The sequence below is a fragment of the Cherax quadricarinatus genome, chromosome 96 (assembly GCF_038502225.1).
Source record: "Cherax quadricarinatus isolate ZL_2023a chromosome 96, ASM3850222v1, whole genome shotgun sequence".
Classification (NCBI taxonomy): Eukaryota; Metazoa; Arthropoda; class Malacostraca; order Decapoda; family Parastacidae; genus Cherax; species Cherax quadricarinatus.
In genome coordinates, this window is record NC_091387.1 from 9,143,629 (window position 1) to 9,163,192 (window position 19,564).

A 19,564-nucleotide genomic window follows, 5' to 3' on the forward strand; every position below is an offset into this window, starting at 1 on the left:
AACATCACTCTAGTGAGTGAAACAGTATGTGATGCACTAAGCTCTAGACTTGACCAGATTCACTAGATGGCAGCACAGCTGCAAAGGCAGCAAGGTGCAAAATATGGAGGCCTGACTGGACTTCAAAATGATTTCTGGCAAGACAGCTACTGAATGAATAATGGTGAACAAATTTCATTCTTTGGGTCACTCAACCTTGTCGGAAAATGGTCAATGTGATATAAGAAAGTAAAAAGCAGATTAAATCCAGTTTATATGACATTTATTTTTTAACACACCGGCTGTCTCCCACTGAGGCAGGGTGACCCCCCCCAAAAAAAGAAGAAGAAACACTCACCATCACTCACTTCATCACTGTCTTGCCAGTGATGAATACTACAGTTCAAAACTACAAACATCCCCACCTCTCCTTCAGAGTGCAGGCACTGTACTTCCCACCTCCAGGACTCAAAGTCTGTTACCTGTTCAGCCACAAATCTGAAGCCTTTATCCTCTCTGATGCACTCATAGGTCTCTCCAAGTAGAGGATTAAAGGGTTTATGAGCCGCACGGTATATTGATGAAGCATACGAGGAGACTGCAAAGGTTGCTACTTGAACCATGCGGTCTCCGGCATCTTCCAAACCTGCAGCTTTGTCTAACAGTTCACTGTATTCCAGTTCTTCACACATCCTCTGAAAGTTAAAGCAAATTTAGTGCCCACATTTTTTATATGGCTCTATAAAATTGGGCACTTATTCTAAATGAATGTTTTTACCAAAAATATTTTAATTTTATTGGAAAAAAAAAAAGTTCTCCAAGGGAAAGTGGAACAGAAGTCTTCCTCAGTAAGCCCTGAATGTTGTAAGAGGCGACTAAAATGTTGGGAGCAAGGGGCTAGTAACCCCTTCTCCTGTATACAGTACTAAAGTTAAAAAGACAAACTTTTTTCTTTTTGGGCCAACTGAGCTCAGTGGGATACAGCCAGTGTGTTGAAAAAAAGAAAAAAAAAAAACTGTATTTCCTATATTATTTTTTTCATCATACCGGACATCTCCCACCTTAGCAAGCGACTTGAAAAAAGAAGAAACCCTTAAAAGACTTTTCTTCTCTTTACAGTTAGTAATTTATACAGCATAAGGGGTTATTAGCACCTTGTTTCCAGCATTTTAGTCGCCACTTATGACACACACAGCTTATGGAGGAAGGATTCTTCTCCACTTACCCATGGAGTATCTCCTATATATATATATACTTGAGAAAACAGAAAAACATATTGCAAAATATCATGTAAATAACCCACTATGTTATGGTTTTAACAGTCTGACAGATTAAAACCTTGATATAAGGAACTAATAGGGGATGACTGTCAGAGTAAGTTACGTCAAAATAATGTTAAGAATTTGGAAAAAAAAACAAAAACATTTAAACTACTCTACTGTATACAAATACATTGAATATAAAAGGATTAAAAGTACAGTTTAACCAGAGGATTTTGGCCATAATTGCAAACGTCTACACAAATAACCCTCACATAGCAGAGAGAAGCTTATGGCGATGATCTGGTCCGACTTGGACCATTTACAGAGTCACACTAACACAAAAGATAGAGGGAGCCAGTACATATAGTGTGACTTTGTAAATGGTCCAAGACAGACCAAAACGTTGTCATAAGCTTCTCTCTCCTATGTGTGGGTTATTTGTGTATTGTTCCAGTCATTGTACTGCCTTTTTGTTTACTGCACAGTGTTTACAAACAACTTGATTCCTATAAAATGGCATACTGTACAGTACACAATTAGGATAAATAGGGTAAATAGGCACTAAAGTCAGCCTTAAAACTATATTAGAAAATGCGACATACAGAACATAAGAAGAATACTTAGTTTATATAATATTGAAGGGATTTAGTTCTTCAACACAAATTCAAATTAGAGATACAGTAGGACCCCCGTATCCGCGGGGGATACATTCTTAGACCAAACGTGGATACCCAAAACTGCGGACCCTAGCAAATCCTATATTTAAGTAATTTTTTGTTTACATACATACCTATGATAAGTTTAATTGATAAATTAAGCACAGTAAGTGGAGAAGTAACACCTTTTCACTGATGGGAAACACTTCACGACTTCTCCTAGGCTTTGAAGAACTGTCACTGTTACTGCTTTTGTGCTTTGGTGTCATTTAAAGCATGGTGCCTCGTGGCCTAGTGGCTAAAGCTCTCGCTTTGCACAGCGAGGGTCTGGGTTTGATTCCCAGCGGGGGTAGAAACACTGGCCGTGTTTCTTTACACCAGTTGTCTATATTCATCCATCAGTAATAATGGGTACCTGGGTGTTAGTGGCATCCTGGGTGTTAGTGGACTGGTGTGGGTGGCATCCTGGGACAAAACTGACATAATTTGCAGGAAATGCTCAGCATAACAAGAGAGATCTATATAGTAGTATGTCATTGATGTCAACTATGGTCTGTATACCTTGTACATGTACTTGTACTAAATAAAGATATTATTATTAACCCTTTAATTGCCGTGACCCCAAATCCTAAAATGTTTCTCTGTGTCGCAAAAAATTTAAAAAAAAAAAATTATTTTTTCTTATGAAATGACAAAGGATTTCTTCCCAATGGTAATGGCACCAAAAGTACGAAATCTGATAGAAAATTTATGGAATTACGCTCTTGCAAAGTTAGCGATCTCAGTGATACATACGCATCAGCAATTTTGCCCACTTTGAGCCCTATTTTCGGCCAATTCCACTGTTTCAGTCAACCAAACTCATAGTTATTTCTTTAGTACTCCATTTGTTCTATCAACTGAGTACAAGAAACTGCCTATTTACTGACTTCAACTACCCAATAAAGTGGTCAGAAATTGGCAATTTGGCCAATTTCATGCAGATTAAAAAAGATGCCAATTTCAAAATAGGGTCCAGAATGAACAATGCAGACATTCTTGGTACTAAAACATTTTCTCTGTTCATTAGTCATGTCTCTAGGCCTCTCTTATATTACTCTTGCTTTCTATTTTGAATTTTTATTCACAAAAAATAGAAGATTTACTGTTATGCAGACTACTGCATTATTGTAATAATTGTATAAATAATGTCAACCCATTCATGACTCCGTATTAGAATGGTTAGTTGGACACTTACTGGATGGTGACGTCATTTGTTTACTTGAACATCGGCAAAAATCCAACATTTCCGCTACTATGAGCTCAATTTCAAAGTCCTTTTCATTGTGAAACAAATCAACATCATCTCTATGTCTGTAATATGTTTTCCTTCTAAGACATGAGACTAAGAAAATGAGAATACAACCATAAATACTATACGAAAATACACCTCAAGTTTGGCGTTTTCATCTAAAAACACGGTTGGAGTTTTTTTTTTCTCATTACGCGCTGTGTGCTGCAGGATTCTTTTTTATACTTTGCACACTGACCACACAGACCTATTCTCTCACATGTAGGCCTACCAGCTTTCTCCCGCTTGATCTGAAGCCACTAGAATTTTGGCGTATTAATACATCAAAAACACTGGCTCATAAGACGTATATATATGACCAAAACAGTCGAAGGGTTAAAATTAAGGGTTATTTTTGGGCCAGGGTAGACCGCAGAAACCGGACCCGCTGATACGGTGGTACTACTGTATATTAAAGATGAAGCTAGGTACATGTATTGATACAAAAATATCTGCACATATACTTTTAGAAAAAAAGTTTATTATTATTTTAGCAATAAATAAGAGTTGAAGGAAGGATGGAACAAGAACAAGGACAATAATGGATGAAAGACAGGGATCCAGGATTTGTTAGGTAAATAGATACAGATTCAACTAACGTAACATTTTATTGTGGCAATGTTTTGCTCTCCAGGAACCTGACAAAGCTCCTGAAGAGCAAAACATTGCCACAATAAAATATCACATTAGTTGCGTCTGTGTCCATTACATAACATTTTGTTGGCAATTCTACCATTATTACCAAGTTTCAGGATTCTTTGAGAATACAACTCACTTGTAGCATATTAAGAGGTTCATTTAAAATACTTTATTAGGCTATATTAAGACATTTGAGAATATAACTTACTTAAAACAAACAGAGGTTCATTTTAAGTACTATATTAAACTATATTAGGATGTTTGAATATATAACTTACTTGTAGCATATTGAGAGGTTCATTTAAAGTAACTGGCATACACACTTTGGATAAATCCTTGCCAATATTTTTGTATAAAAAGTTCCAGACAGAGAAGTCTTCGGTGAGAGGCTTGGGGGCGGGAAGACGTGTTCTGCGGCCCGTGAAACACTTGCCGTCTTCTTCAATTTCTGCTGCTGTAATACATAAGACGAGATGTACTTAATTTATCAATGTTTCGGTCTATTGCGCAAGTCTCTGTACCATTGTCATCCTCACAAGTGGTCATTATTAAGTCATCTTGCAACAGTGTATGTTTTTCCCCAAAATCAATCTTTACAAAATGCTATATTGTCTTCAGCTGCATTTTCTCAACTAGGCAAACACTAATATAGGCGGGGCCCTGCTTGTATACAGCACTTCACTTTATGGCATTTTGCTAATGCAGCGGTTTTCAATTACACCCATTCTTCATTTATTTAGACTTCCTACAATAAATACAGTGGACCCCCGCTTAACGATCACCTCCAAATGCGACCAATTATGTAAGTGTATTTATGTAAGTGCGTTTGTACGTGTATGTTTGGGGGTCTGAAATGGACTAATCTACTTCACAATATTCCTTATGGGAAAAAATTCGGTCAGTACTGGCACCTGAACATACTTCTGGAGTGAAAAAAGTTCGTTAACCGGGGGTCCACTGTATATGTATTCACCACTCACTATAAGCTAAGTACCACAGTATTTAACCCGTAAACGGTCCAAACGTATACATACGTTTTTTTCAACATTTGAAAGTATGTAAAAAAAGTAGATCTTCTTTTTGTTTTTCTACATTTGAAAATGTGTAAAAAACTCTGATCTACTTTTTTTTTGTTATATTTGAAAATGTGTAAAAAAAAACGTAGATCTACGTTTGTAGCACTACGCGTGAACGTAGATCTGCTTGGACCGTTTACGGGTTAAAGGCAAGTAATGTGTGTACTGTATATGCATTTTTTAGGCCTAGCTCTGTTGCTCACGTAATATATGACAGTGTAAACATGTTATCAGGCATTTATATACACCTACCATCCGACTTACGACCTGCTTGAATTACGACCACTTGACTTACGACCGTGTTTTTTATGCCAAATTTCAGGGAAATAAACAACTATTTGTGTTGTACACAGTGTTTATCCTAAACCTTACAGTATAAAATACAGTACTAACAACATAAAAAGTAAAGTAAATTATGAAATACCAAAATAAAACAATAAAATAAAGTCATTACAAAAATGTTTTGCTGATATTCAGTAGTAAAGTTCGACTTACGTCCATTTCGACTTGCGACCGGTTTCTCAGAACCGAACTCGGTCGTAAGTCGGATGGTAGGTGTACATTTAAAAGTGAAAAGAGGCAATGGTTCACTTTACATTGATTTTCACTTTAGAGCAGTAGACCAGAACCTAACTTACTGTATAAGCGGGACCCTCCTGCACACAAATTTTATAGGAATCTATACTATCTATTATAGTCAAACACTGACTACATTTACATTCCAATGTTTGATATGCGCTGCAATGTTTTGCCAAAGAAATTGTTCTTTCAAACTTTCCCACATACATATTTAGAATAGGTTAGAAAAGTTGTTGGAACTTGTAATAATGGTAGAATTATTGACAAAATGTTTAGATAAATGGACTAATGTGACATTGTGGCAATGTTTTGCTCTCTGAGTGAAACGTTGCCACAATAAAATGTCACATTAATTGCATTTGCGTCCATTTACCTAACACTGCTAGAACTTGTTCAGATTTAGAATACAGTAGTCCCCCATATCCGCAGGAGATATGTTCCAAGACCTCCCATGGATACCTAAACCCTTTAAGTTGTTTTCCGTTTACATACATACTTATGATAAAGTTCACTTGACAAATTACACACAGTAAGTTAAGATTTAGCATTTTTTTTTCACTGATGGGAAGCACTTAACGGCTTTTCTTAGACTTTGAAGAACTGCCACCATGACCACTTTTCCCACTCTGGAGCAATTATTAAACAAAATTAAGGGTTATTGTCAGGCCACAGTAAACTTCGGATAAATGAAACCATGGAAACCTAATCCATGGACACAGGGATTCTACCGAACTTCTGAACTGAACAAGATCAGAATACCTCCATCTAAAAACTTTCAGTGCTTGACTGTAATACTAAGCTGCACATTTTACTAAAAAAAAGATGCAGATAAAATTACAGGAAACTAGCATGGGGGTGACAGGGTTTGAATGATATAGGGCTCTCTCACATGCATTCCATGCTGCTTAAATTTTGCAAAATAAGGGAAGAAAATGTTAAATATGTGAGAGAAAATATAGTACACAGGGGCAGCTCCAAAACTTTTGAGGGAGCTTAGTGAGAGAGTAAGTGTGTGTGTGTGTGTGTGTGTGTGTGTGTGTGTGTGTGTGTGTGTGTGTGTGTGTGTGTGTGTGTGTGTGTGTGTGTGTGTGTGTGTGTGTGTGTGTGTGTGAGTGTACTCACTTAATTGTGGTTGCAGGGGTCGAGACTCAGCTCCTGGCTCTGCCTCTTCACTGACCGCAACTGGGTCCTCCCTCTCCCTGCTCCATGAGCTTTATCATACCTCATCTTAAAACCATGTATAGTTCCTGTCTCGACTACATCGCTTGCCAGACTATTCCACTTCCTAACAACTATGACTGAAGAAATACTTCCTAACATCCCTTTCACTAATCTGAGTCTTCAGCTTCCAATTGTGACCCCTTGTGTCTGTGTCCCATATCTGGAACATCCTGTCTCTGTCCACCTTGTCTATTCCTTGCAATATTTTGTATGTCATTATCATGTCTCCCCTGACCCTCCTGTCCTCCAGTGTCGTCAGACCGATTTCCCTTAACTTTTCTTCATAGGACATTCCCCTTAGCTCTGGAACTAGCTTTGTTGCAAACCTTTTCACTTTCTCTAATTTCTTGATGTGTTTGTGTGTGTGTGTGTGTGTGTGTGTGTGTGTGTGTGCACGCACGCGTGTGCGCATGTGCATGTGTTAGAGGAACCGTTTGAAGAATTTTCATTAAAGAATAAAAAGACAACACCGTGACTGGAACAATACACAAATAACCCGCACATAGGAGACTGACACTTATGACAACATCTGGGTCTGACTTGGACCATTAACTAATCACACTGTGTGACTAGCTAATGGTCAATTAGTGTGGTCACACTAATGGTCCAATAACCATTAATTAACTAGTCCAATGGACTAGTTAATTAATGGTTAATGGTCCAAGTCAAACTGAAATGTCACAAGTTTTTTCCATGTGCAGATTATTTGTGTGGTACTTTCATCATAATCATTATTATCATTACTATTATTATTATTATTGGGGGTTGATGTAGTTACTGGTGCTGCCCCTAGGAGTACATTACGTATATCTGAAAATCAATAATTTAATAATGTACCACAATTGTCAAAGCAATATTTAATCAACAGGTACCCAAGGTATTATCATTTAAACATACTAAATACCAACCAGTGATCATAAAAAAAAAAAAATAATGTGCCTCTTGGCTAATATTGGTGCACAATGTAGATGAGCATGTACAGTGGTACCTCAAGTTACGAACTTAATTCATTCCAGAAGGCTGTTCGGGTGCCATTACCGAATGAATTTGTTCCCATAAGGAATAATGTAAATTAGATTAGTCCGTTTCAGACCCCCAAAAATACACTTACAAAAACACTTACAAAAAAACACTTACATAATTGTTCGAGTTGGGAGCTGTTAGGAACTCGAGGTACCACTGTACTTATATTAAGCTTACTAATTCTAAACGAAAGCTCTTGATTTGTTAAACTCGTGAAAATAAAAGCGCACATTACTACATTTTAGTGAATGTGCATCAAATCAAATCAAAATTAAATTAAATCAAATTAAATCAAAATCAAAATTAAACCATACTCAAATCAAAATCAAAATTAAATCATTATCAAATTAAAATCAAAGTTAAATAAAAAATAAAAATAAAATTTTATTTTTTGTGTACGTGTCGTTGACAATGCAAGATTTACACATTATGAAATATTGTTAATTACAAAGAAAGCCACTAACATGCCTAAGCCTTTCTGGTACTCTAATATTTATATTTACACACTACTTAAAACTAGACACAGGTTACTGAGAGGTAAATTTTAATTATTTTATTATAAAAAAGAGAGATAGCAAAAGTTTTTTTTTTTTTATCACACTGGCCGATTCCCACCAAGGCAGGGTGGCCCGAAAACGAAAAACTTTCACCATCATTCACTCCATCACTGTCTTGCCAGAAGGGTGCTTTACACTACAGTTTAAACTGCAACATTAACACCCCTCCTTCAGAGTGCAGGCACTGTACTTCCCATCTCCAGGACTCAAGTCCGGCCTGCCAGTTTCCCTGAACCCCTTCATAAATGTTACTTTGCTCACACTCCAACAGCACATCAAGTATTAAAAACCATTTGTCTCCATTCACTCCTATCAAACACGCTCACGCATGCCTGCTGGAAGTCCAAGCCCCTCGCACACAAAACCTCCTTTACCCCCTCCCTCCAACCTTTCCTAGGCCGACCCCTACCCCGCCTTCCTTCCACTACAGACTGATACACTCTTGAAGTCATTCTGTTTTGCTCCATTCTCTCTACATGTCCGAACCACCTCAACAACCCTTCCTCAGCCCTCTGGACAACAGTTTTGGCAATCCCACACCTCCTCCTAACTTCCAAACTACGAATTCTCTGCACTATATTCACACCACACATTGCCCTCAGACATGACATCTCCACTGCCTCCAGCCTTCTCCTCGCTGCAACATTCATCACCCATGCTTCACACCCATATAAGAGCGTTGGTAAAACTATACTCTCATACATTCCCCTCTTTGCCTCCAAGGACAAAGTTCTTTGTCTCCACAGACTCCTAAGTGCACCACTCACCCTTTTCCCCTCATCAATTCTATGATTCACCTCATCTTTCATAGACCCATCCGCTGACACGTCCACTCCCAAATATCTGAATACATTCACCTCCTCCATACTCTCTCCCTCCAATCTGATATCCAATCTTTCATCACCTAATCTTTTTATCCTCATAACCTTACTCTTTCCTGTATTATAATGAAAAGCATACAAACTGGTTCTGAGGTAGTCTTTAAGGGGTAGAATTAGTCTGCTCAAAATGCATTGCATTCTAGTGGTTTTCTTTTGTGCCTAACGGCAAGACAATGATGGAGTGAGTGATGATGGAAATATTTGTTCTTTCTTGGGTCACTTTGCCTTGGTGGGAAACGGCCAATACGTTAAAAAAAAAGATAATGTTTTATTAAATGTAAAGTACATTATCTTTGTATTGCATAAAAATTAATAAAATTTTCAATTTGATTTAGTAAACTTAAATTTAATGGACTAAAAAAGACGACAGCGGGTGGTCAGTAAAATTTATTTTGTATATCCAGGAAAGTTGAGGTATCTGGTGGAATAATAGTCTTTGGAGGCGAGATTGAAATTTACTGGGTATGTGGTACACAGGAGCTGGATGGAACTAGCCCACGCCAGGACGAGGGCTTGTGAGAGAACTAGGAGGGAAGGATCTTGATACTAGTGTGTCTGTGGAGGTAGTGAGAATGAAACAGTATCTGGTGCAGCCAGCTTGAAATTGAATCAGGCCCACCAGATGGCAGCACAAGTGCATGTGCATGAAATATGAGGCCTGACAGTGGTTACATATGAAGAGATGTGAGCGCTCTGATGTGACCAACACTAAAACGACTGTTCTGCAACCAACAGACTTTTTTTAATCAATCGATCAAACAAATTTCTTACTATTTCTTAAGTGCAGTAAATTAAGATCCATCAAATCGATTGTTTACTGTAAAAACAGGTGTGTAAGGAGAGCCTCTAACTTATTTAGAAATATGTTATACACTGTATGTAAATACAGCACTGTACTACAATACAGATCTTCCTGAGATTGTCCAAAAATATAGAAATAAAGGCATAAAGTTCTTGACAAATAGAGTGCTACGATGAAAACTCAGTTTTGAACCAGGGGTTATTTTTCTCTGTCCAATTAACATTAAAGTAACAACTTAATCTCGGTAACAGTACAGTACAGTGGGACCCCATCTTATAATGTTAATACAGTCCTGAAAATTCATTGTAAGTTCAATGTTCAGTGCTCAAAGCCTATTCCATAGAAACTCATACTATAATCATGCATTCCCAGCAGCAACAGCCTGGTTGATCAGGCTAGCACCAAACGAGCCTGGCCTAAGGCCAAGCTCTGGGAGCAGAAAAAAAAAATTGCAACTCATTAAAGGGATATCAAAGGTAAAGACAATATCAAATTTCAGTTAATGTTTTCCAAAGAATTTGTATTCTATGGTTTACATTTAACAGTCTTCTTTTTATTACAAGTTGTATTAAATATTATTTAATTTATGTATTTATGTTAATTAAAGAAGAGGTCTACAATATTCTTTACATTATACTCTCCTCTCCTTTTCCTTATTGATGTGTTGAGTGCGTTGTGAGATGATGTAAGTACAGGGACAAGCATACCTCACTCACTTTCCCGCACTCTCATTCACTCACTTTCCGGCTCTCTCATTCACTCACTCATTTTCCCGCTCTCTCACTGTCACTCATTTTCCCACTCATTCTCTCTCACTCATTTTCCCTCTCCTTCTCTCTCATTCACACTCAAATACACATGTGCGCACACACACACACATACACTCTCTTGCACAAATTCATGTACTCTCATGCACAGGCTCACACACACACACACACGCATGCACACACACACACACACACACACACACACACACACACACACACACACACACACACACACACACACACACACACACACACACACACACACACACACTCACACTCTTTCATTATTCTCTTCACCACCAGCCTCTCCTGCATCATATCAACAAACTTTATTTTTTTTTGTGTGTAGTACGTATACAAAATGTAGTTTACATGTAATAAAATACGGTAAGCACAAAGGAAAGTCAATAACATGCAGTGTATTTCAGGCAGACTAATTCTTATACACTACTCATTACATTTGTCCAACACTGCTCATAATACTCATTACGGTGAGGATTAATGAGTGAGAGTCATGTACGAGGCCGCAGTGGCAGCGCTACTATGAAAGTAATGAAGCTTAAGCTTCAGGGACCCTAATCTCAGAGGGGCCCCAAAAGCGACTTCAGTCTACATTGCTTAAAAATTTGGATCTACTGCATAAGGGGTTGCAAAGACCCCCCCCCCCTCTCCCCCAACAGTTCAAGCTTTGGGGGCCCCAGAAATCAGTCACTCTTAAGATAGGCTTAAGCTTGCTCAAAATGCTCTGCGTAATCAAGGGCTTTCTGCATGCATTCAAGTGTCACTTATTCCTGTCTCCCACTGAGGGTGGCCCAAAAAGGAAACACTTTCACCATCATTCACACTATCACTGTCTTGCCAGAGATGCACAGATATGATAGTTTAAATATAAATGATGCATTGTGTGCAAATAAATGCTGAATTTGAGTGAAAGGACGGGTGGGGATGTCGTAGTTCTAACAGTCATTAGAACTGTGATGTCAGCAAGGCTCTGGCAAGAGACTGACTGACGAATGTTTAAAGTGTTTCATCTTTTTCAAGTCACCAGACCTTGGTGGTAGACAGTTGGTGTGTTAAAACAAATAATTATTATGTGAGAAAAAAAACACGTTACAGGTGGGGGGTTAGAACCCATGGTAAGTGAGTTGTAAAACTCCAGGTCAGTGAGTAAGCCACTGGGCCAACTGGCTGACAATGACAAGTTTATTTTAGCATGATACCTGTTTGTGCAAAGGAGTGTAACAATTTGGTGAACATACTTAGAGCCCCTATATATGCAGAGCATTTTGGGCAAACTTAAGACTAATTTAAGATTAATAAGGCAATAACTAGGTATATTTATATAACATAGGGAAGTTAGCATGGGCCACACTGGTCAGAGACATGGCCACAGGGGCGCTGATCCCTGAAACCCTCTCCAGGTATGCCACTGTGGTCAAAGTGGGGCGCATGCTAACCTCCCTATGGTGTATAAATATACCTAGTTGGATGAACTGTAGCCAGCTGACCCAGTGGCTTATGCACTGGCCTGGAGTTTGTGACTCACTCGCCATGGGTTATAATGCCACCCATACTGTGGTTTATTTATAATAGTGTTATTACAATCTTGTGAGCTAGTTACTAAATGCCCATTATAAGCAAGTGTTGGAAGCCTGGTGAGATATTGCGAGTGTTTGTGCCAAGAGTGAGTGAGAGGTGTTCGTTTATGACTGTGCAAAGCGGAGGTTTGCATTTATTATATTCACAGGGAAGCGCTAAACCCAGAGGGGTTATGCAGCACCTACAAAATAAAAGGTAATGAGGTTTGATCTGATGGAAGGATAGCTTTAATTCCTTGGTTTGAACCAATAGTAGGATAGCTTCAGTTCCTTGGTAAGAACCAACAGAAAGAAGAGCTTCAGTTCCTTGGTAAGAACCAACAGAAGGAGAGCTTCAGTTCCTTGGTCTGAACCAACAGAAGGAGAGCTTCAGTTCCTAGGTCTGAACCAACAGAAGGATAGCTTCAATTCTTTGATCCGAACCAACAGAGCAATAGCTTCAATTCCTTGGATCAAGAGCCATTTCCCAACATCAAAGCACCCCTCTTCATGAAAGCTCATGCTCATACGAGACTTTAGTACATATCAAAATAAACAAAATATATTTGCACAAAGGTAGTGAAGCATTACAAGTGCTCTAAACTACTGTACATTATTACAGAGTACACTTACTGACGTCCTCACTGTCAGCCACTATAGAAAACAGGAAAACAGACATTGATAAAAATTATTTGTTGTGTCAAGAATCTCTTATGAAACTTCAAATACAGTAAACCCTCGATATAACAAACCTCGATATAATCGACTTTCAAAATAATGGACAATATCTACTTCATACATTATATTTTAAGTTCCTTTATTTTACACAAATAACCTGCATATAGGAGAAAGAAACTCAGACTACATTTTGGTCCGACTTGGCCCTAAACATCATACGTTTCTTTCTCCCGTATGCAGGTTATTTGTATATTATTCCAGTCACAATACTGTAACTTTTTATGCTCCTTTATTTTCATTGTTTATCCCAATAACTATAAACTGTGTGTACAATACTATATTAGGTATACAGTAGAAAACTTCAGTGTTTAATCTAATTTATTTACAGGTCAACCATCATTAAACCAGCATCATTGGGACTATTGAATTCCTTAACAGACTCATGTACTGATCTGATAAAGTTAACTGCACTCAGTAGGCACCTCATGACATAGGTGCGATACTTACACTAGCTGAAATTATTGCCAGATTAGTGATGGAACTGGATTAGCGATTAGTGACAGCCGACCTGTACCTTATTCCAATTTAAAAATCACTTGGACAATCCCTTATTACTCCATTATATCCAGGGTTCACTGTAAATCTTTCCTATATCACAATTAAGGATCAAAATACACTACAAGCACCAAGATTTTATTGCTTATTGTCAAATGTTTGTACAACTTTTATCTTCTAAACAGACCTAGTTTCTAGTGCTTAACTTTACATACAACATTATCACAGGTGAGCATTGCTGATGCTACATATGGAAGACATCTGTACACTGGTTACATGTCACCCTACATGCTGAATAAACCATACCACGGGTGGGGATAGAACCCGCGATCAGAGAGTCTCAAAACTCCAGACTGCCACGTTAGCCACTGGACAACCAGTGGTTAATGCGACGGTCTGGAGTTTTGAGACTCTCTGATCGCGGGTTCTATCCCTGCCCGTGGTAAAGTTTGTTTGCAATCGTGTCATTACGATTTCGCGAGTACATGCTGAATGGTAGTTCACATGCACATTGGAAAACAATAATGAAAATTGTTAAGTAAAAGGACACAAGTGCAACTAATGTGACATTTTACTGTGGTAACATTTCATTCTCCAGGAGCTTTGTCAAGGACCTGGAGAGTGAAACGTTGCCACAATAAAATATCACATTAGTTGCAAATGTCCTGTTACCTAACAGTAATGAAAATGTAAATTTCGACTTCCAATCAGGGCCTTCATTTTGCTGAAGAGTACCCCAGTACGGAGCCAAAATCTACATTCTTAACTCATAATAACATGACTGCAAACAAATCACAGAATGTGTGGGTTTCAAACCCATGTCAGGCGAGTCCTAAAATTAACAGGCCAGTGGTTAACAATACACAAATAACCCACACACAGGAGAGAGAGAAAGAAGCTTATGATGACATTTTAGTCCAACTTGGACTGAAACGCCATCATAAGCGGCGACTGTTCTATGTGTGGGTTATTTATGTATTCTTCCAGTCAAAGTATTGTGACTTTTTGTTCTTCAGAGGTTAACACACTAACCTGTCTGTCAAATTTAAGAGTCCTCAGCCATGGGTTCGAGCTCTGCCCATTCCCTGATTTTTACAGTTTTATTTCAACTGGTATTTTCCAGTCTATATGTGGACTATGAATTAGACACATATGCAACATTTTTCAAGATTGATGCACTGATCACATCGACTCCAGGCTGAGGGCCTGATTACCTCAAACTCGTCCTCTTCATCTTCCACTTTTCTCTGCACTGGACTGAAGAAGCCACTGGTTGGCAAAACATTTCAACAATATACACAAGTGTTGCACAGGTGTCTAATTCATAAATCCTGTAAGTTCGCTGAACTATTTATCGACACATGTGGACTACCCTCCAGTACAGACAAATGTTTATTTCACTTATCCTCATTACCTTACATGCTCAATAACACACATGGAGACAGAGACTCAAAAAATTACTGTGTTTTGTGTCGTTGAATAAGCTATTTTTTTTCCCAAAAAAATTTCAGAAATTTACCCAGCATCTTGGAGGCCAAAGTACCATTTACCTTTTTTCAGAATGGGGGGAGGGGTGGGGTCCTCAACACCGGAGCATCTTGTTTGCCATAAAATACGGTAACTGATCTGTATACAGCCTCTCCTCACTTAATGATGGAGTTCTATTCCTAAGACTATATCAGTAAATGAATTCATCACTAAGTGAGGAGCAGACTATAATAGTAGTGGGTTTATGTCCACCATCTTTGATATTGTTTTAATGTCACCTTTGTACCATTTATAATATTTTTAGTATATTTTTAAATTTTTATACAGTAGTGTACTGTATATTGTAATAAACAGAATAGAGGAAATCAACTCTAATATACGTACATTATTTAGGTATGCATACTGGTCAGAGAGCTCATCCTAAGTCCGAGTCGTTGGTAAATGAGTACATCGCTAAGTGAGGAAAGGCTGTATTTTGATCCTTTTCTGGGATCCTCTTCAGTAGAAACATAAGTGAAATGAGAACATGAATATATAAAGAAGGTTGCCTAAGTATTTTCATGTCCTCCTTTCATTTATTTATCTACTGAAAAGGACCCCAGAAAGGGTATGAAATATACAGTTCAATCATCCTCCTGAGTTTCTGTCTCCAGGGGGTTTATTACTGAGCATTGGCAAGTGTTCATTACACTTCAGTTATTCATTACCCTACACATGGAAGACACTTCTACAGTTGTTATACATCACCATATATGCTCAAGGGTACCTCACATGTAGACAAGAAAACGGCGATGGAAATGATGTTGAAATGAATGGCAATGCAATCAAAATCTACAATTTCATTTCCAATGCTGTTTTCCCGTCCACACATGGGCTAACCCTGAACATCGAGAAGTGTTCAATACACTCATCATGATCATCTACAGTAAGTCCTCAACTTAAGTGTTCAATATACTCATCATGATCATCTACAGTAAGTCCTCAACTTAAGTGTTCAATACACTCATCATGATCATCTACAGTAAGTCCTCAACTTAAGTGTTCAATATACTCATCATGATCATCTACAGTAAGTCCTCAACTTAAGTGTTCAATATACTCATCATAATCATCTACAGTAAGTCCTCAACTTAAGTGTTCAATATACTCATCATAATCATCTACAGTAAGTCCTCAACTTACAAGCACATTGTGGAGAGTCTGAATTATGTATAGTATTCATAATATAGGAAGTAGTCTTCAACTTACGATCATGTTGGGAACTTCTCCTCACTTAACGATGGAGTTCTGTTCCTCAGACCAAGTCGTTCAACAAATTCATCGCTATAATGGTAGTGGGTTTGTGTCAACCATCTTTGATATTGTTTTAATGTCACCTCTGCACCATTTATAACATTTCTGGTACATTTTTAAATGTTTATACAATAGTGTACCGTATATTGAAAAGCAGAATAGAGGAAATCTGCTCTAATATACATCATTTAAGTATGAATACTGGTCAAAGAGCCTGTCGTAAGTCCAAGGAGTCGGTAAACGAGTACATCGCCAAGCAAGGAGATGCTGTATAATAATAATACAGTGGACCTCCGGTTAACGATATTTTTTTCTCTCCAGAAGTATGTTCAGGTGCCAGTACTGACCAAATTTGTTCCCATAAGGAATATTGTGAATTAGATTAGTCCATTTCAGACCCCAAACATACACGTACAAACGCACTTACATAAATACACTTACATAATTGGTCGCATTCGGAGGTAATCGTTATGCGGGGGTCCACTGTATACAGTAGGGCTCCACCTACATGGCAGGTTAGGTTCCAGGCTACTGCCGGAAAGCAGAATGCCATTTTTTTCATTTATAAATTAGTAATATAACTAGGCATTAAAAACAATAAAAAAGTAAAATACACACATAGTACACTCATTATTTACCTCAAAATATTTGTAGTCTTAACCCTTTCAGGGTCCAGAGGCCAAATTTCAAAGTGTGCATCTGGATTTTCAAAAAATAATTTTGTTATTTTTTCTTATGAAATGGTAGAGAATCTTTTTCTGAAGGTAATAAAACAAAAAGTATGAAATTTGATGGAAAATTGACAAAATTATGCTCACGCATATACAGTACACTCGCTACTTACCTTAAAATATTTGTAGTCTTAATGTAGGGTGAGAGGTGAGTAAATGATATAAAAATGAATAAATGAGAGAGAGAGAACAAGTAAATGAGAAAGGACAGAGCCACAGAGTATGTAAACAAACAGACGAACACGGCTGGTGGGCTGATACACGTTCATTTCCATACTTGTAAAGCTTTTATCATAATACAAACACTTTACGTTGTGTACAAGTTGTCTCCACAGTGGTACAGTAGAATAAATAAAGACCAACATTTCCATTCTCTCGTAATTTTTAGAAGGAATGATGCTCTGACAAAATATTTTATTATTATTACATATTATTATTATTATTACAAGTTGTTGTTATTATTACAATATGATATTATTATTACAAGTTATTATTGAAATCATTCGTATCATATAGTTTATTTGGACATGATACATAGTTGTACAATGAATTACAGTAGTTGGGTGTACATGCCAAAAGCCCCTTGTATGCAAGCATAATAAAAAAGAAGTGCTAAACCCACAAGAGTCATGAATAACTATAGATAGAGGGAAGGCATATGATAGGAATAAATTTCTAGTTAAGTTACTGGTGTTTGACTAGAGAAAACGTAATTCTTCCGACTCTCCCTCGAACCGCTTAGTAAACAAATCTCATATTTATGTCCATTTTTATACTGTGGGTGTATGTGTTGCAACCCCTGAATGGGTTACAATGTATATTACATGTATATTACATTTTCATATAATTTTATATTGCTTATATTTGCAATAATAGCTAAATCGCGAATATATTGCTTTATATTATTATTTGACTTAGTTGTGTTGTCAGGTAGGATGTAACATATTATGTGCTCATAGTTCAAGTCTTGATTGTCTAACTACTGTAATAATCGCTCTTTGCTCGTTATTCTGCCGGCTTATGTTACTGAGCTGCAGCTGTCCACGGAGCTATCACGTGATCGAGGGGGGGGGGGTGTCCTCACCTCGCCTGAAGTATTCAGTCTGGTCTAAACTCTCTTGGTGGTTGGACGTATTCCTGACAAGTGCCTAAATCTCCCTTATAGGCCCTTGTTAGAAGATCGTCTCTGTCTCATTAGTATTGTTGTTAGTTCTGGAGACTCTGCTCACAGAACATTGTATAGACTTAGTGATTTTCGACGTTGTACTGAGGTTGTCTCTCTCTTAGACACTGAGCAACTCAGGTCCTGAGCTGTAGCTTCTGACCTAACTTGTACTGGTATCTGTGTACTGTCACAGTCGGGTATTTTCTTATGCTGAACTTAGATTCAGTAGTATGGGAGCTTTGTGACTTTTGTGGAGGATCTGCTGATGGTCCCTACTTAGTGTTGTTATATTATCTCCTTGTTCCTGATTTTGTGTCGCAGTTGCTTGTTATATTGCTATTGGGCTTAGCATTCTTTTCACTGTTCAAGCAGACTGCTCTGATTGCCAGTTGGTCAAGAAGTTAGTTTATTTGAGGACTTTGTCAGTCACTTGTTTAAGTCTAGTCGAGTCTTGAGACATAGCGAACTACTTAGAGCACTTACACACAAACTTACTTGTACATATTTGTAATATCTTATTAAATGTTAATGTACCAGATGGTACTTAAGAATTATAAATGTGATATGAGCTTTCAGCACAATAATACTGTACACGAGAGAAGTGATTATTCTTATTTTCTTGATTACTGTGATTAATTTAAAATGATAATACAGTGTACCCGCGACCAACGATGGCATCGATTAACGATAAATCTGACTAGCGATGCATTTTAACGCAAATATTTTGCCTCAACTAGCGCTTAAAAACCCGACCAGCGCTATTCGTTCCATACCACACGCGTCCACTTTGGCCTGAGCGCGCCTCACTTGTCCCTTGGGTGCCAGTGTTTACAAGCCAGCCAGCCACCGCGGTCGCTTCCAAACATACAACAACTGAAACATTTCATATTATCACAGCCTTGTAGTGATTGCACCTGCAAAATAAGTCACCATGGGCCCCAAGAAAGCTTCTAGTGCCAACCCTACAGCAAAAAGGGTGAGAATTACTATGGAGATGAAGAAAGAGATTATTGCTAAGTATGAAAGTGGAGTGCGTGTCTCTGAGCTGGTCAGGTTGTATAATAAACCCCAATCAACCATCGCTACTATTGTGGGCAAGAAAACGGCAATCAAGGAAGCTGTTCTTGCCAAAGATGCAACTATGTTTTCGAAACTGAGATCGCAAGTGATAGAAGATGTTGAGAGACTGTTATTGGTGTGAATAAACGAGAAACAGATAGCAGGAGACAGCATCTCTCAAGCCATCATATGTGAAAAGGCTAGGAAGTTGCATGACGATTTAATTACAAAAATGCCAGCAACTAG

General features: G+C 38.0%; 1 protein-coding gene across 2 annotated transcripts in view; it reads right to left on the reverse strand.

The window, feature by feature from the left end:
• Positions 1-19,564, reverse strand: part of LOC128701709 (oxysterol-binding protein-related protein 3) — a 347,084-nt gene that overhangs the window by 121,180 nt on the left and 206,340 nt on the right. Inside the window, exons 14-16 of one of the 2 annotated variants that reach the window (XM_053795569.2) lie at positions 12,983-13,003; positions 4,145-4,320; positions 462-674 (exon numbers count right to left, since the gene is read on the reverse strand). In XM_053795569.2, coding sequence (XP_053651544.2) covers positions 462-674; positions 4,145-4,320; positions 12,983-13,003 — 410 coding nt within the window. The remainder of the gene's footprint in view (positions 1-461; positions 675-4,144; positions 4,321-12,982; positions 13,004-19,564) is intronic. The other variant, XM_053795571.2, reaches the window with a different exon arrangement.